The sequence below is a fragment of the Orbicella franksi genome, chromosome 11 (assembly GCF_964199315.1).
Source record: "Orbicella franksi chromosome 11, jaOrbFran1.1, whole genome shotgun sequence".
In the NCBI taxonomy this organism is placed as follows: Eukaryota; Metazoa; Cnidaria; class Anthozoa; order Scleractinia; family Merulinidae; genus Orbicella; species Orbicella franksi.
In genome coordinates this window covers 10,900,569-10,917,684 of record NC_138155.1, presented here as the reverse complement: position 1 = coordinate 10,917,684, position 17,116 = coordinate 10,900,569, and the positions used below count along the sequence as shown (strand labels likewise).

At 38.4% G+C, this 17,116-nt stretch overlaps 1 protein-coding gene across 1 annotated transcript; it reads right to left on the bottom strand.

The window, feature by feature from the left end:
• Positions 1 to 249: 249 nt before the first annotated feature.
• On the bottom strand, positions 250 to 12,265 carry LOC145460147 (uncharacterized). The gene is made up of 3 exons (XM_081444879.1): positions 11,880 to 12,265; positions 10,542 to 11,078; positions 250 to 714 (listed from the first exon to the last, which is right to left on the bottom strand). The coding sequence occupies exons 1-3, from the start codon at positions 11,976 to 11,978 to the stop codon at positions 364 to 366; spliced, it is 987 nt and encodes a 328-aa protein (XP_081301005.1). The 5' UTR covers positions 11,979 to 12,265; the 3' UTR covers positions 250 to 363.
• Between the last annotated feature and the right edge of the window lie 4,851 nt (positions 12,266 to 17,116).

The window sequence follows — 17,116 nt, the reverse complement described above, 5'->3', positions numbered from 1 at the left end:
TATTTAGTTTCTGATTTTATTGCATCGGAAGACTGCTGCTTATTCACAATATTTTAATATCATTCCATGTGATGGCAATTCGCTAATACGCCACAACAAGCTTAGTCACAATTTTAAAGAAACAGTTCAAAGTTCAAAATCACTTTAATCGTAGACTCATTTGCCTGCTAAGTAACGTATGGCTTCCTGTGTTTCAATTAAAGGTAACAGTAGTCTTTTGTTTGTTCAAAGAAAAAAAAAAAAAAGAATTACGGTACTGGATCGAACAATAAAAAAGCAATTATTAGATATAAAGTTAAATTTGCCATCAATTTTGACGTCGAGTGTACCAGTTAAAATCGCTTTATTTTTTCAAAATTTTGGCTACTGGGATGGCGGTACTTCTTCTACCATTATCCGGGACACTCGATTCCATCCTGTATAAGCGTCACCCCGGGTAAAACCAGAGCACTTGCCTACCCAGAGTTCAACGCTAACCGTGCCGCGTGGAAGGTTCTCACAGTAACCTTCGAAGGAATGATGACGGTGGATGTTTGGAGTCCCTCCTCTCCAGTCAGTGTAAAGCAACGATTCAATCGGCAAGGGACCACTACATTCATTGCCGTTAAACTTAAAATACCATCTGTTGCAAGCAGCATCAGAGTATACTCGAATGTTTCCCTGGTAGGAGACTTTGAGGGCCGTATTGCCGTATAGCTTATTAAAAGAGCAGTCCTAAAACAGAAAAGAAAATGTGAAAAAAAATGCAGAAAAGCTATAGCCAAAAAAGAAAAACATGAATAACTAAAGGCTAAAGGCTGCCCCCCTCCCCCCCCCCTCCGGGTGGGTGGGAGGTACTCCCAGAAAATTGAGCGGGGGTGTGCGGCTCCCTTGCCAAAACCCTTACCATATTTATGACAACAATCTGCGATATTTCCTACCCTATCCTGCTGACCTGACCAAAAATTCGATTCCCTATTAATGACCGTTGCGATTGGCGCAGTTGCCCTAAACGTAATTTATGAACGGCTTTTGTTGATGGCCTTATCAATAATGAAAAAAAGTATCTTCTTCTAAAAAACATACCCAAATTAAGACTACCTTATTATATAAAATGTTAAAACGATTCACGTTGACAACGAGTTAGTAAAGTGCATCGTTAATTTCCTATGATAAGTGCAAAATTTGTGACCAAAACGGCTGAAAAACTATTATTTTGGGGGCCGCACCTACTTATATAGCCCATAAAAGGAAGTACCCCCAACGGTTAACAAAAATCTCAGAGATGAATCACAGTGGAACCTCGATTTAACGAAGTCGCTGGGGACCGGCCAAATTTGTTCGTTAAATCGAGGGTTCGTTATATCGAAAACCTCGATATAACGAATTTGAGGGGAAACGACCAAAATGTACGTTATATCGAGGTCATAGTTAATGACTGATTTGTAACACAGGTGACTTCTGTCACGCAATTCAATGCAATTTTCGTCACCCAGAAGTGCCGCGTTTTGAGATGCAATTCATTGAGTATGGTGACTTTCAGTATCGATTATTTTCACTTTTTAGGAGACGCGCAGCTTTTGTTTACAAAAGAACGACACTTTCAGAGTAGCTATTTAAAAATATTGCAACATAGAGGTTATACAGAAAATTGTCTATGTAAACAAGGAAACGGGCTTTAGTGTTGGTATGTTGCACTACCCATTATTTCCGGATTTCAAAAAAGATAGAGCAGAAGTTAATTGATGTCGAAATACTATAGCGCCAATGTCAATGACATATAATAAGCTGCTGACTGAAAGGTTGCTGTGTCTTTACCATAAGGATTACAAGGATTTGTTCACTGTTGATCTGTTCAGCGTTTATCTTCTGTCGCATATTGACCTTGTAATTCGTTATATCGAGGTAGATTTTACGTTTGGGCTTCTGGATTATGTTCGTTATATCGAAGAATTCGTTATATCGAGGTTCGTTATATCGAGGTTCGTTATATCGAGGTTCTATTCCATACATTTTACTGTAACTTTGACCGGGACGTAGAATATCGTTCGTTATATCGAGGACTTCGTTAAATAGAGGTTCGTTAGATCGAGGTTCCACTGTACCATTGCATAAAAGTCCTTGTTTACAAAAGTTAAAAATTTATTTTGATCACTGCAAAACGTTTCTTTTAAAAGGCCTTGAGAGGGTCGCAATGGGGTTAATATAATTCTTGGCTTTTTTTACGCCCAGAGGTTAATTTATTTTCCTTATGGTTAACAGAAGTCTTACAAATTAATTACCATTATTTTAATAAGTTAACAATTAATTTTCATCGTTTAAAAAGGACAAAAATTTATTTTGATTACTGTAAAACATATTTAGGGTCTTAAGACCATTCCGGGACGGAAAAAAAAGTATACTTATAAGAATTGTACGTAGTGTAATATAGCTAATAAGGCACAAAACAAAAACACTGTCAAGGCCATGATTTCTTTTGAAGTATGTTTCCAGTCGAGCCTCAACCTAACAAGAAGACAGACAAATTCAGTCGTAAAGTACATCAGCTATTAAATTAACAATATACAGTCGAAAATCACGTAAGCGACCACCCAAAATGTCAAGCCTAGTGGTCGCTTACGAGAGCTTGGACCGTATAGAGTCAAACTTCTGTCTCAGAAGCATATGGTAACTGTAGAGACTTAGCGTCAGTGTCCATCTAAACTCTTATAAAAACTTTTAGTAGTCACAAAAATATTTAAGCTTTCCAAAGTATTTATTCAGAGTATTATGGTTCGCTTCCGATAAACTACAACGTCTTATGATCCAATTTCCGCCCAATTATCTGCAAGTTGCGAATTATTAATTATGAATTATTTATTTATTTTACGCCGGACCCATGTTGATAGCAGTTTTTATAAGCTTAAATGGTCATCCTACATAAATATGTTTATTTATTATCCATTATTATTATTATTATTGCTATTATTATTATTATTATTATTACTATTATTATTATTATTATTATTATTATTAAGTGGTCGTTTTGAGGACTGCGCTCGAGCCGTGAAACATGGCGGATACGACACGAACGAGCTCCTAGAATCTTTAACCTGGTAGCCACAGTAATGGTTGTTATATCTTAAATGCGACAAAATGCCTAACGAACAAGCTAATAGAAATGACGTGAAGGAGAAAGGGAGGAAAAGAACTCGAGAGGGACGCTCCCAAACTGACAAAGAAGACTGCGGGCAGCCATGTGGACAATGCAGCGATGCAACGAACTCAAGACTCAGCAGCATTGAAGAGATGCTCAACTTACTCTTAAGCGTCCTTCCCGAGTTGGAAAATTATAGGTCCAGAATCAACCAACTCGAAGAAGAAAATAAATCCCTACAAACAAGCTTGCAATATGCTCAAGCAGAAATTGAACATCTAAAAACCAAGGCAAATGACGCAGTCTCAGCAACATAAGATCAACGCCGATCAAGGGCGAATAAAAAAAGAACTCAAGGAATTACAAAGAGGGCATATCAAACTGGAATGCCATAGTCGCAGAGGCAACTTAAAATTCTTTGGAGTGAAGGAGGGAGAACGTGAATCTAACAGCGATACCGAGACTGCTTTACGGGAATTTGTGGGCACGAAGCTGAAAATTCCACCCAACGATGTAAAGGAAATACACTTTGACAAAGTTCATAGGATTTCTACGCATACACGCGATGGCCGAAACTCCGGATCCCGGCCACTTAATTATAGTCAAACTCTCCGCTTATCAAGACAAGAACTTCATAAAGTCGTTCATCAGAAACCTTCCCAAAGGCGCCAACATTGGAATATCTGACGACTTTCCAATAGAAGTGGATGAGATAAGAAGGAAGTTATACCCCGTTCTCAAGGCTGCCAAACGTGAAAAGAAAGAAGCGTACTTTAAGGTAGAAAAACTTTTAATCATCGGCTCACTCTACCGAGGACCGGAAACAGCTCTTTTCCCTCTGTACGGATGTTTAATGAACGGTTAGTTTTAAATATGTTTAATTGACTCTCTTGCTCCGCCGTACAACTCAATCATTGCTTAATTGCTGCCGCTAGTACCCCAATTTTGACCCAGTCAGTAAACGCCGCACAAAAGCATAGGTAAGTCTGAAAAAGTGAGTAGCTTGTGTTGTGTGTGTCTGTATTTCTGTTGTAAGTATGTTCAAATGTATTTATCTATCTAACTTTAACTCGGTCAACAAAAGAAAATTAATACTAAGTTATGATATCTCGCCGCACAGTGAGAACTATAGTATAAAGAAGTGCTTATTGTTTTCTCTGGAATATTGTGACTTCGCCTTCTGCAGAGAATCTAAATGTATAAAATTATATCGCTAAATCTAAGAGGGTTAAACGGTTCGAGAAGGCGAAGACAGGTTTTTCGCTGGCTACATCAACAAAAATCGGATATAATTTTTTTTCAAGAAACTTATTCCTCGCTCGATACTATCGGAAGATGGGAGACGGAATGGGGAGGCAAAATCGTATCTAGCCATGGGTCGTCTTATAGCAGAGGAGTTATGATTCTTTTTAAACCACGGCTTGCCGTAAACATTGAAAAAATTGCCTCAGATGATCACGGGAGATATATTTTAGCAGAGATTGTTATTGATAATACAAAAGTTGTACTGGTTAATGTTTATGCACCAAACGATCCAAACCAACAGGCTGTATTCCTAAGGGGGCTTTCAAATAATCTCCTCGGCAAATATGGAAATGAAAATCTTGTGTTAGGGGACGATTTTAATTACGTAATCGGCACTTTAGACAAAAGAGGCGGCAAACCTGTTGACATTAGAAAAGCATCGACTACTGAACTCAAGGCTTTGATTAAAACGCATAATCTGCTCGATACCTGGCGCTACAAAACCCGGACTCATTTGGCCCTACGTGGGCGAACCCCTCAATGAAAATACAATGTAGACTAGATCACCTCTTCGTTTCAAATCAACCGAGTAATGGAATTTGCGAGAGCAAAATAATTCGAAATATTTATTCTGACCACTCTGCAGTCGTGCTCTCTATATCTTTCTCCGAACACGAACCCCCTCATGGGCCCGGCTTCTGGAAATTTAACAACTCGTTGTTGTCGGACTCGAAATATGTAGAATTAATGAATTTCTTAATTCCAGAGTGCGCCAAAAAGCATCAGGGAACTGAGGACAAGGGTTTATTCTGGGAAATGATTACAATGGAAATCAGAGCATTTACAATAAAATTTTCGAAAAAAAAAAAAAAGCAAAAAGCAAGCGTGACGAAGAGTCTGCCCTTTTGTTGGAGATGATCAAGCTGCAGTGCAAGCTCCAGACAGCGTACAGCGATTCCCTAAGGAGTGAATTAGAAAGAATAAAAAACAAGCTTTCAAAAATAGCAAGCGTTAAGACGCGTGGCACGATTATACGTAGCAGAGCACGCTGGTATGAACATGGCGAGAAAAACAGTAAGTATTTCTACAATTTAGAAAAAAAACAAACCAAAAGGAAAAAACATAACGGTCTTAAAAGTCAATGATCACGCAAAATTAATGAGCGCTTTTTTAAACAGATATGTACATCAAAAAACACGAATCCGAACGGCTCGGAGTTTATCGAATTCTTTAATACGGATGATGTATTGTCAGAAGAAACTGCAAAAATTTGCGAAGGTATGATGTCTATCGATGAATGTAAACGAGCGCTTATGACAGTGGAAAGCAATACAACACTTCACGGATCACTTTCTATCTCTCAACGACAAGGTATTATTTCTTTAATCCCAAAAAAGAATAAGAACGCGGAATATTTAACAATTTGGAGACCAGTATCGCTACTTAGTGTTGACTACAAAATTGCGACCTGACTAAAACTATTGCTCTTCGCCAGGAGCCATAATCGGGGACGGAGACCGTAAGCCTTGGGATCCGCGCGCACCTATGATATGGGACAATTTTTCTATTTTTAGAGCAAATTGCGCCATCCTGACGTCATATATCCGGGCGGATCCACGCACATGTCGGGGGGCTCTCGCGGGGGATGTTGTCACGTTGCGTGATCAAATGGTGAGAGTTGAGAAACCTTGAGAGATTATCTTGCGTATTTTTCACAGCGATGGTAGGGAATAAGGAAGGGAATACGAACCAGGGCGCTTATATGTAGTTTTATGCTCTGAGCTAACGGAAAAGATGGGTTTTTCAGGGTCGAAAACAAGACTTCAATCTCGCGCTGGGAACGAATAAGATCTGCTGGCGCTAGTTTTAAGCTTACGCGTATGTTTTTGCGTTTGTTCTGACTTAAGAATATAGCAAGAAAACTCTCTACTCTGGTACCGAGTTAATTTGTTAGTTTGTCAGACAATGGTTCATCATAACCAAAACCTGTTTTGATGGTTTCTTATTGTTTCTGCTTGTTTGGTGAGTTTACAAAAGTTTTTGAAAGGAAAGTCTGACGCGTACAATTAGTTCATTTGCATAGTGCAGCTCGTGCACTTTCAAGTCCGAGTCGGTGTTTTCAATTGTCAACAAATCTTGACAAAGATTTCTTTCTTTATCTTTTGTGCTAAGATGCTGCAACAAATTTCACGAACGCAAAAAAGGCTACTAACATCATATGTGTTTCTTCAACATAAGCATAGTGAAGTTTTACACTGCGAAAATGAAAATAGACAAGGAGTTTTGATAACTCGATCAACAAAATCGAAATCGTTATTCGAAGTTGATTAAAGAAAGCATCATCGTAACTTTGCTGATTATTTCTGCTCTATTGACATATTTTCAGCTTAGCTTTTAATATGTTCTCAAACATTTATCAATCTTAAACATATTTAAAAACTATAGAGTTATTGTTTGAGTTCGATGTACGCTTTCACACGAAAGTGCGGCGGAAGTACAATTTGTCATGTATACTGACTGTACAAAACACGCATCGGCGGGCGCTCTCATTCATTGACAACAGAGAATTTACTGGATTTTTACACGAATAAAACTGAGCAGTATCTACGGACGTAAAGTTATTGGGCCTTGATGAAACATCAAGCGTTGCTCGCAATTCAGGCGAAACTCAAACTGACCAAACTAGCAATTATTTTGTTTTATTTTTTCAATCGCGATAGACTGGCAAATTCCTCGCAAGCTTGTGGCAAGAGGAGCCAGGAAACTATGAAGTCCTGAAGCTCTGCTATATCTTAATATATCCAGCTAGTTTTTTGCTGTGTAATGGAAAAGCTGTTAATGTTCAACATATGTGAAATTTAAAGTGGAGTAATGTATAGCTCATGTAAAAGACGCATCCGTTGGAACACAACCTGGTCAGCGATATATATAAGCTCAAAGCGGAACATACCTAAATTCGACACTGTCTTACTTCACTCAAACTGGAGCAGCTTACGACGAAAATACTTAAGAAAAATTCCAACAGACGTAAACGCATTGAGTTGTGGGCCAAAAACATGAAAAATATCGGGAATTTTGGACGCCATTTCCCCCGCGCGACATCCGCAAAAATCCTCGCAGCATGTACGCGCGTGTGCCGCAGGCGATGGCGCAATTTGTTCTAAAAATAGAATTATTGTCCCATATCATGGGGAAAACCCCAATACTAGAAATGGCGCGCGCTTACGGTCTCCGTCCCCGATTATGGATCCTGTCTTCGCTTGGAAAAGATCTTGCAAAGGATAATACATCCTTGTCAGTCCGGCTACGTAAAGGGTCGATTCATTGGAGAAAGTGTCAGACTAATAGCAGACACAAAGGACTTCACTAAAATTAAAAATATACCAGGTATAGCTGTTTTCTTAGATTTCGAAAAAGCTTTTGATTCAATTGAATGCGATTTTATCCAAAAATGCCTTGAATCTTTCAACTTTGGACCAAATCTCCGGCGATGGATCAGCGTGTTCCATAAAGACACCTCTAGTTGCGTCATTAACAATGGCGTTGCCTCTAAACACTTCTACTTAGAACGTGGTGTCCGTCAGGGTTGTCCCCTTTCAGGCATACTCTTTGTCATTGCTATGGAGCTTCTTGCCCAAAGTATAAAACGGTCAAAAGACATCAATGGCATACCTATCCAGGGAAATGAAGAGATCAAGCTCACGCAATATGCTGACGACACAACTGCCCTTCTTGCTGATGTCCAGCCAGTTTCTAATTTATTTGACTCACTTTCACTGTTTGAAAAGTGCTCTGGCCTAAAAATAAATCAGGCAAAATCAGAAATGCTGTGGCTTGGCTCCATGCGCCATAGGAAGACGCAATTTACGACCTCCAAATTAGCGATGATCCTGTTTACGCGCTCGGTGTGCATTTCACTTACAATATTGAATTGTCTCATAAGAAAAATTTCTTTGAAAAATCAGGATCCCTGAAGAAAACCTTAAGTGTCTGGTCACGAAGAGACTTATCTGTATACGGTAGAATAAATATTGTTAAAACGTTAGCCCTCTCCAAACTTGTATTTATCTCCAGTGTTATGGAGACTCCAAAAACTTTGCAACAGAGGTCAATAAATAGTGTTCGATTTTATCTGGAAGGAAAAATCCGCCAAAATAAAAAAGACAACCCTCATCAAGAAGAAATCGGATGGCGGTCTTGGCATGAAAGATTTTGTTCTTTTCGATAACGCTTTGAAATTAAACTAACTTGGGTAAAACGGCTGTGCTCCGACTCAGATGCACCGTGGAAGTATATTCCAAAATCGTTTCTCTCTACTGTCGGCGGCACTGACCTCTTTCAATATAATTATGACTACAACTTTCTTGATCTTAATGGCCATCTTCCTGAATTTTACAAGCAAATTATTCATCATTGGCAAGAAATCGTGTCTTCGACACCTCACAGCAAGACCGAGATACTGTCTCAGACAATCTGGAACAACAAATTCATTATGATTGACAAAAAAATGGTATATCTGGCTCATTGGCACCGAGCAGGTATAAAGCAAATTTCAGACCTTTTTGACGAGAATGAAAATTTCTTCCTGCCTTTCCTTTCCTTGCGCAATAAATACACGCTAAATTGCAACTTTTTACAATATCATAGTCTTTTATCTGCGATTCCTCAAAGTTGGAAGAAGCCTTCACGTTAATTCTGGCGACTCTACTACACCCCCGCCGCCAATCTGTACTATAACGTGCAAGATGTTATACGACAAACTGTTAACCTTAGAAAATCTTCTTCCTCCCACTTCAGAAAAAAGAAATCTTATCATACGGCAGCGTAAAAGAGAATCTAAATAAAACTTATCTTCTGCCGTTCACAGCCACAAAAGAAGTTAAATTGGCAATGTTCCAGCACAAAATTATACACAAAATTTAGGCACGAACAGTATATTATACAAAATGAACAAGGTTGCCTCCCCATCCTGCCCTTTCTGTCCCTCTCATAGTCAAAACATACGTCATTTGTTTATTAACTGCCCGCAAGGGTCTTCCTTTTGGTATAAGTTCCAAAGCTGGTATTCTACCGTAATTAAGTAACGCGAGTTTACTTCTCTCCGAGCCAGAGGTATTATTTGGAATTACTCGTCCCTGTACTCACCGTTTGACCCTCAACTACCCAATAATGCTAGGCAAATACTTTCTTTATATCAACGCTCTAAATAATACTATGTTCGTTTTCAGCGACTTCATCTCATTAGTGCAGGATAAAATCGAGATAGAAAAATATATTGCTGCCACGTTGAATGGTGAAAGGGAATTTCAACAGAAGTGGAAATTCCTTCTCACCGTTTAAGGCGTTTCCCTTAGTAATTTGTTGCGAGGTCTTTTTCTTTTTTTTTTTTAGTTTGTTTTGTTTTGTTTTGTTTTGTTTTTTTCTATAATTAAGTAATTACATTGTATTGTAACTCCTTAGGTAAGTCATAATAAGTAATTATTACGTATTGTAAGTGACGTTTGTAAGACAGTAAAAGCATTAGAAATAATAATAATAATAGTAACAATGATAATAACAATAATGTAGAGTATTGTAAGTAGGTTAAGTATTGTGTCGTGTTGTAAGTAGAGTAAGGCAACGCAACTAATTATGTGTTTAGCAAATAATAAAAATAAAAAATTAAATTAAAAAAAAGAAAGAATAAAGTCAACCGTTTCATACAAAAAAAAAATTAAGTGGCCGTTTACGGGAAGTTAAAAACAAATGCTCTAAAAGTGTTCGCATTCGCTTACGAGAGGTGGTCGCTTACAAGAGGTTTCAAATAAAGTGATCTGACTGGGACACTAGCTCTTGGTATTTTGGAAAACTGGTCGCTGAGTAGAGTTGGTCCCTTACGAGAGGTGGTTGCAACCGGAGGTTCGACTGTATTTCTAAACACCCAAGCGATTAAAATTTTTCTTGTTTTGACTTGAGCAATATTAATCTCATAGACTAAGTTTAAGCTTGGCGATTGCTACGAAAAAAAATCTGACTGCTTTAAACTTTAAGCGCTAGCGATTCAGCATCTATCGCGGAAATGAGTTTTAACCAAGATTTCTCAGCCTGCACAAAGTTGGAGAAGATCAAAGATTCAAGAAGAGCAATATTCTCTGAAATGACTTCACCTAAAAAAATTAAGAGGAACTAAGCTGTTACCAACCTTTATTTTACCGTCATCTATGTCATTTCCGTCTCGCCATGCGCATTGTTTCCAATTAGCTCTCTGTCTTGGGTCCATGTTTGCTGTGTCTCCTTTCTCTCCCTTTGCTCCGATGCCATTTTCTCCCTTGGACCCCTTTAAGCCTCTGAGGCCAATGTTCCCAGGGATACCTTTACTCCCTTTTGTTCCTATCGAACCTTTATCTCCTTTGGATCCTTTAAAGCCCCGTGGGCCAGTGTTCCCAGGGATACCCGCACTTCCTTTCGTTCCCATCGTTCCATTTTCTCCTTTGGATCCTTTTAAACCCTTGGGGCCAATGTTCCCAGGGATACCTGAATTTCCTTTTTCTCCTATCTCCCCTTTGGATCCTTCAGGACCCCGTGGACCAATTTTCCCTGGGATTCCTATAGCGCCTTGTGAACCCCGCTTTCCGATGCTGCCCTTCTCTCCTTTGAAACCATCTCTACCCGGAGCACCCGGAGTTCCCGGTATTCCTGGGACGCCAGGCATTCCTGGCATTCCAGAATGAGGATCAGGCTGTTGAAACAAAACAAAAAAAACTTCATTGTTAATGAGCTGCATTAACTGAGTGTGGAGTGTTTTTAACCAGGCAATAGGATCCTTTGTTTCCCTGCGCCGTGCATTGTGAGAACTTGCTAGTCATTCACGAATAAAACATGTTTAAGAGACCAAGTTGTTGTCGCTATGTTGTAAAAGAATTGGTTCATGCTTGTAACTGTGGGTATATCGAGTTATGGATGCACGCGGGAAGTATGGAGAGCACTCAAGAAGTTAGAGTTGCTCTCGGCTATCGTCTCGAGTAAATCTTACCCTTCTCTTGTGCTTTCCAAACTTCCCGCGTGCATCCATAACTCGATATACACACGCTAAGTATAAACCAAGTCTTTAATTTTCATGCATTGATTTTTTTTACATTTTTGATAGTTTGCTTTCCTTTGAGTCATTTTTGGTGGTTAGATGACGTTTTCAAAACTAAAGACATCTAAGATGACGGATCCAAGACGGCGGCTGTTTGGATAAGGTGACGTGTTACCACGTGACATGACGTCACACAACCAAATTGCATTCTTGAAAGAAAGGTCTTGCTGCCTTTCCGAAAATCATAGCTGACCTTCTGTCGGTACCCAGACGAAATATTTATCAATCCGAAAACAACACGCATAAAATAACTCATAGCACAAAAGTTCGATGTGACAATCTGGAGACAATCAAAGGGGTTGAAGACCTTCCGTACAGATAAGTTATCGAAACGATCCGTTATGTGCCCCTAATCAGTAATCGCTTATAACCTGTCCTTGAACGAAACTTCGTCCCTACCTTGCATTTGGATGTCGATGTGTTTGACTGCAGTTCGTTGGCGTCCGTCAATGTCAGCAAGAAAATAACCATAGGGATAAAAGAGAAGGCACGCTGCATGTTCAACTCAATCGCTCGTGAATGCTGTGGACAAACTTGCTTTCAGCAATACTCTACAGCAAAACTGATCTTTCCACAACGACGAGGGCTTTTTTTATAGCTTCCCGTCAGCTTGTCTCCTCAAAACAGGAACTTCATTCCACTGATCTGGAATGGGGAAGAGATTCGCTACTTTGAGTTGTATGTGACAGATCAGATGCAATGCTTTCAACGCATAGTTATATGAAGCGTGGTATAAGAGTTCAGTTGACACACGTTAAACTCAAATCTTCTGTTTCAGTTTACACTGATTGGTTGCTTTAGACTAAACTTGATTTTCTATTTTTTAATTAGAAAATATTTAAGCCACATATGGTCATTTAACATGTATGGAATGCAATGCTAAAGGATATCCTGAATTTGCATAAAATTATTGTAAACTGCCAAGATTTCTAATGCTATTACTTTATGTCGTAGTGGTGTTACAAGGGATTCTTTATAATTCGATATTTGCCCATCGATGGCCTTGGGTAGGGGAATTTTACCACTTGGAAACAATCCCACATAAAACATGCGACGGTTATATTGAGTTCCTTCACGTGAATCTCCAAATGTTGTTTTCTAACACTTTAAATAAGCTGCGTATTTAAAAGAAGAAAACTCTGCAAAGTTTATGTATAATGAGCTGAACTCTTGTTCCGCCTGAATTAAACTGATTTCGTGGAGTTAGTTATTTTTGACTTTGGACAATGATGAGGACTTCTTTTTAGAGCTTCCCATCAACTTGTATCCTCAAAACAGGAACTTCATTCCACTGATCTCAAAGGAAGGAAACTCTGCAAAGGTCAAGTATTATCAGTGAAACTCTTCTTCCGTTTTCATTAAACTGATTTTGTGGAGTTAGTTATTTTAGACTTTGGACAACGACGAGGACTTCCTTTCATTGCTTCCCGTCAGCTTGTTTCCTCAAAACAGGAACTTCATTCCACTGATCTGGAATGGGGAAGAGATTCGCTACTTTGAGCTGTACGTGACAGATCAGATGCATTGCTTTCAACGCATAGTTATATGAAGCGCGGTATAAGAGTTCGGTTGACACAAGTTAAACTCAAATCTTCCGTTTCAGTTTACACTGATTGGTTACTTTAGACTAAACTTGATTTTCTATCTTTTAATCAGAAAGCATTTAAGCCATATATGTTCTTTAACCTGTATGGAATTCAATGTTAAAGGATATCCTAAATTGGCAAAAAAAATTTTGTAAACTGCCAAGATTTCTAATAATATTACTGTATGTCATGGTAGTATTACAAGGGATTATTTATAATTCGGTATTTGCCCTTCGATGGCCTTGGGTAGCGGAATTTTACCACTTGGAAACAATCCGACATAAAACATGCGACGGTTATATTGAGTTTCTTTAAGTAAATCTCCAAATGTTTTTTTCTAATACTTAAAATAAGCTGCGCGTTTAAAAGAAGAAAACACTGCAAAGGTCATGTACACTCACTTGAACTCTTCTTACGTTTTAATTAAACTGATTTCGTGGAGTTAGTTAATTTAGACTTTGGACAACGACGAGGACTTCCTTTTATTGCTTCCAGTCATCTTGTCTCCTCAAAACAGGAACTTCATTCCACTGATCTGGAATAGGGAAGAGATTCGTTACTTTGAGCTGCACGTGACAGATTAGATGCATTGCTTTCAACGCATAGTTGTATGAAGCGCAGTATAAGAGTTCAGTTGACACACTTTCAAGACAAATCTTCTGTTTCAGTTTACAATGATTAATTACTTTAGAGTAAACTTGATATTCCATCTTGTTACCAGAACGTATTTATGCCAGGTATGGTTATTTAACCTGTGTGGCATAGAATGCTTAATCAACGGATATTCTAAAATTGGCACAAAACTATAGTGAACTACCAAGATTTCTAACATTATGGTACTACTGTATAGTATCATGGTGGTATTACATAGAGGATATTACACGGTGGCGAGAAGATATGAATTTTATGTTCTCGTGGCAAGAACAATATCTCACGAGTGAGCGTCACAAAGGTGACATACGGAAAATACGCCACTCGGGTCCCGGATGAAGTGGCGTATGGAATCTACGAGTGGTTTAGTTCCCAGTAAAACACTCTTCTCCATATAATAAAAGGGGTTATTTATAATAGGGTATTTGCCCTTCGATGGCCTTGGGTAGGGGAATTTTACTACAGCTGGAAATAGTCCGACTTGAAACCTGCGACAGTTATCTTGGGTTCTTTAAATGAATTGCCCAATGGTCTTTGCTAAAACAATTAATTGAGCTGCGTATTTAAAAGAAGAAAACCCTACAAAGGTTATGAAAAATAAACTGAACGCTTGGTTCGTTTTAAAATTTCGCAGAAGCGAATAAATCATTTTAGACCTCGAAAATGACCTTATGTTTTTGGAAAAATACAACCGCTATTGTACCCAGTCGGGCTTTGAAACAACATAACTGTTATCTCTATCTGTTTGAAAATGATTGCACTTCTTTACTTTCTCTTGTTCTCTCAGTCTTATTCCTTTTTTGGTCGACGTACATGAATGAAACAAAGTTCAATTAAGTCTAACCTAATTATAACCGTAAAAAGAAAGTTCTAAAGTAAGTAGAAGGTTCCATTCCTAGCTTTATTTCCGTCGCTGGTGAATCGCATCCTGGCAGAAGCGTTCGTTAATTTCTAGTCATTTAAAGTCAAGACATTTGACTGGAGCGGAAACAATAATACAAATTACGTATTTTAGATAGTTGGCAAGCAATTGAGAAATTTAATGTTACAGCGGGTAACACGGAGATCAAAGGGACACGAAAAATAAAACTGTCTGCATTATTCGGTTTCCTTATCGATCGCGTGCTCTTAAAATGAATTAAACGTTACAGAAGCATGGTTTATCGATTTTAAGACTAATAGCGCGTCACTTTGGGAAAATCCAATTTCATTCCCAGATTCCAACACGGATTATGCGTAACTTTTATAAATCAATCCATGATCATTCGGAATGAACCAAAAAAGTGAATTCTTCGGTTCCTTTGATAAAGCATGATCCGAGCGATTTTGTTAATTTGTTCAGTAAAGAAACGCAAAAATCCGTTGTTGGATATCAGAGTTCAATCTTAGATTTTCCCAATTAAACGCACCCTTCGACTACACAATTAAAAGCAACAGAACAATCGTTAATTAATGTGTTATGTGTATGTAACTTGATTTCGAACTAAACTGAAAACCTTATGCTCATTCACATTTTCAAGTGTCCCGCATCGAGGTCTACAAGAGTCAAGCACTGTAGGAAACAAAACAGTTGTTAACATGTCACGTTATTATAGTACTGTATTGGTGATAACATCATTAATATTTATCAACTGCAAATGATAATATACAGAGCACTAAGAATTAGCGTCGGCGGTGACTCTCTACATTTGTTTGCTTAGTCCCTATAGGCTGTCTTCCAGGCCTTTATGGTCAATTCATTTCCGTGACGTATAGCCAACAGGTACGGCCTGGGACCACGTACGTGACCTGGAAGAGATTTATCTCGTACACGGGGAAATATCAGCAAGGCATAGTAGGAATTATAGAATGGCTGAACTGGACGCCATAAAAACAGAGAATTGTGATGAGTTCTCTTAGCGCCCCTCATTTTACAACACGGACCTTTAAGATGGACCGGCCACGAATTAATCGCGGTAAATTTCTCAGAAGTTTTTTTAATTCATTATAAAATATAAAAAAGGTATTTTGTTAAGTAGATATCTTGGTACGCTCATCTTCGGAGGACAATTTTAGCGACACAAGAAACGTTATTTTGCGTGCGTTAGTCAGCAACTTCATAAAGATACTGAGTTTACGTTTGACGTTAATTTGACCCAATTTGGCAATCTCATGACTACACCTGACCAAAGTCCTTTGCATGGGAGTAAACAACCTGGAGATCTGATGGTATAAAGTAAACAAGTATTTTTTTCGGTCGGTTTTTAATCCCAGCAAAATGTCGCCAACATTTTGCACCAAAGAAGTTTGATCCCGAAGCTTTCATGACAGTATTGTTTCGAAAAACTTGGCAGGAATGGCTTTTTAAAAGTGAATGGCCATTCTAGGAGGTGATTTTTCTTGTTCTTGGTGTCGGAAAGACCAGAATTTTAATTTCTGATGAAGGAAAGTGACGTCGTTAGACTGAGACAAAACAAACTGGCACTTTTACCTACTAGCCCATTTCTTTGTCCTTTCGGGAAGGATATCGAAACCTTACTTGCTTGATAAAAATCTCCTTCAACATCAATACTATCCGGCAGGAGAACCAAGCTTGAGGCAACAATTTTAACTTGGTATAGTGTGAAATTAACAGAAGTGCGTTGATATCAGAACAAAATTACGATAATTATTTCTCCGGTATAAACTAAGTTAATTGAATTACAATGATTTCTTCAGCTAAGAAAAATCATGCTTTTCCACTGCAAAAGTTAGTATATTTTTGTTTTTCATGTGAAGTGACATAATCCATGACGTCATGTTTGCTGGTGAGTTCCTGCGTGCGCGGCGATTGGTCAATTGAGCGGGTTTGGCCGTTAAAATGTGAAGCTACTTTTGTCACCACCCCATCCTCCCCCCACCCCCCCTCCCTCTCCCCCTTGTACGTCCGAGGGTTAAAGAAATAATTAACAGCAAATAGGATAACTTAGTCATTTGGGGTTTTCGTTACCGATAGCGAACTTAAGAAAAAGAACTGGGGCGATGAACTGGGATCGTGCTCTGTAAATGAACCAGAAAGAGGAGTAGATATATTTTATTTTCTCTATTTAAGAGACACTGTCCAATGAAGTATTAATAATATGAACAATTTTACAAAAATAGAAACTAATCGCATAACCTCCTTATATAACTTCAGTCTATTTCATTTTTTTCTTTGTCACTAAAGCTTAAACTTGTAGCAATCTACGTATCTATAGAATATAACTTTAAACACCACAAAAAGTCAAGACACACTTTTCGTCAAAGAAAAAAATAGTGAAGATCACATACAGATGAAAATTTCATGTTCTGTAATAAATGTATTTTACATTGAATTGTATCAGTCACATTTCTTTGCGTTTATCGGCTGTATCGCCAAGAAACAATCATAATTAACAGTAT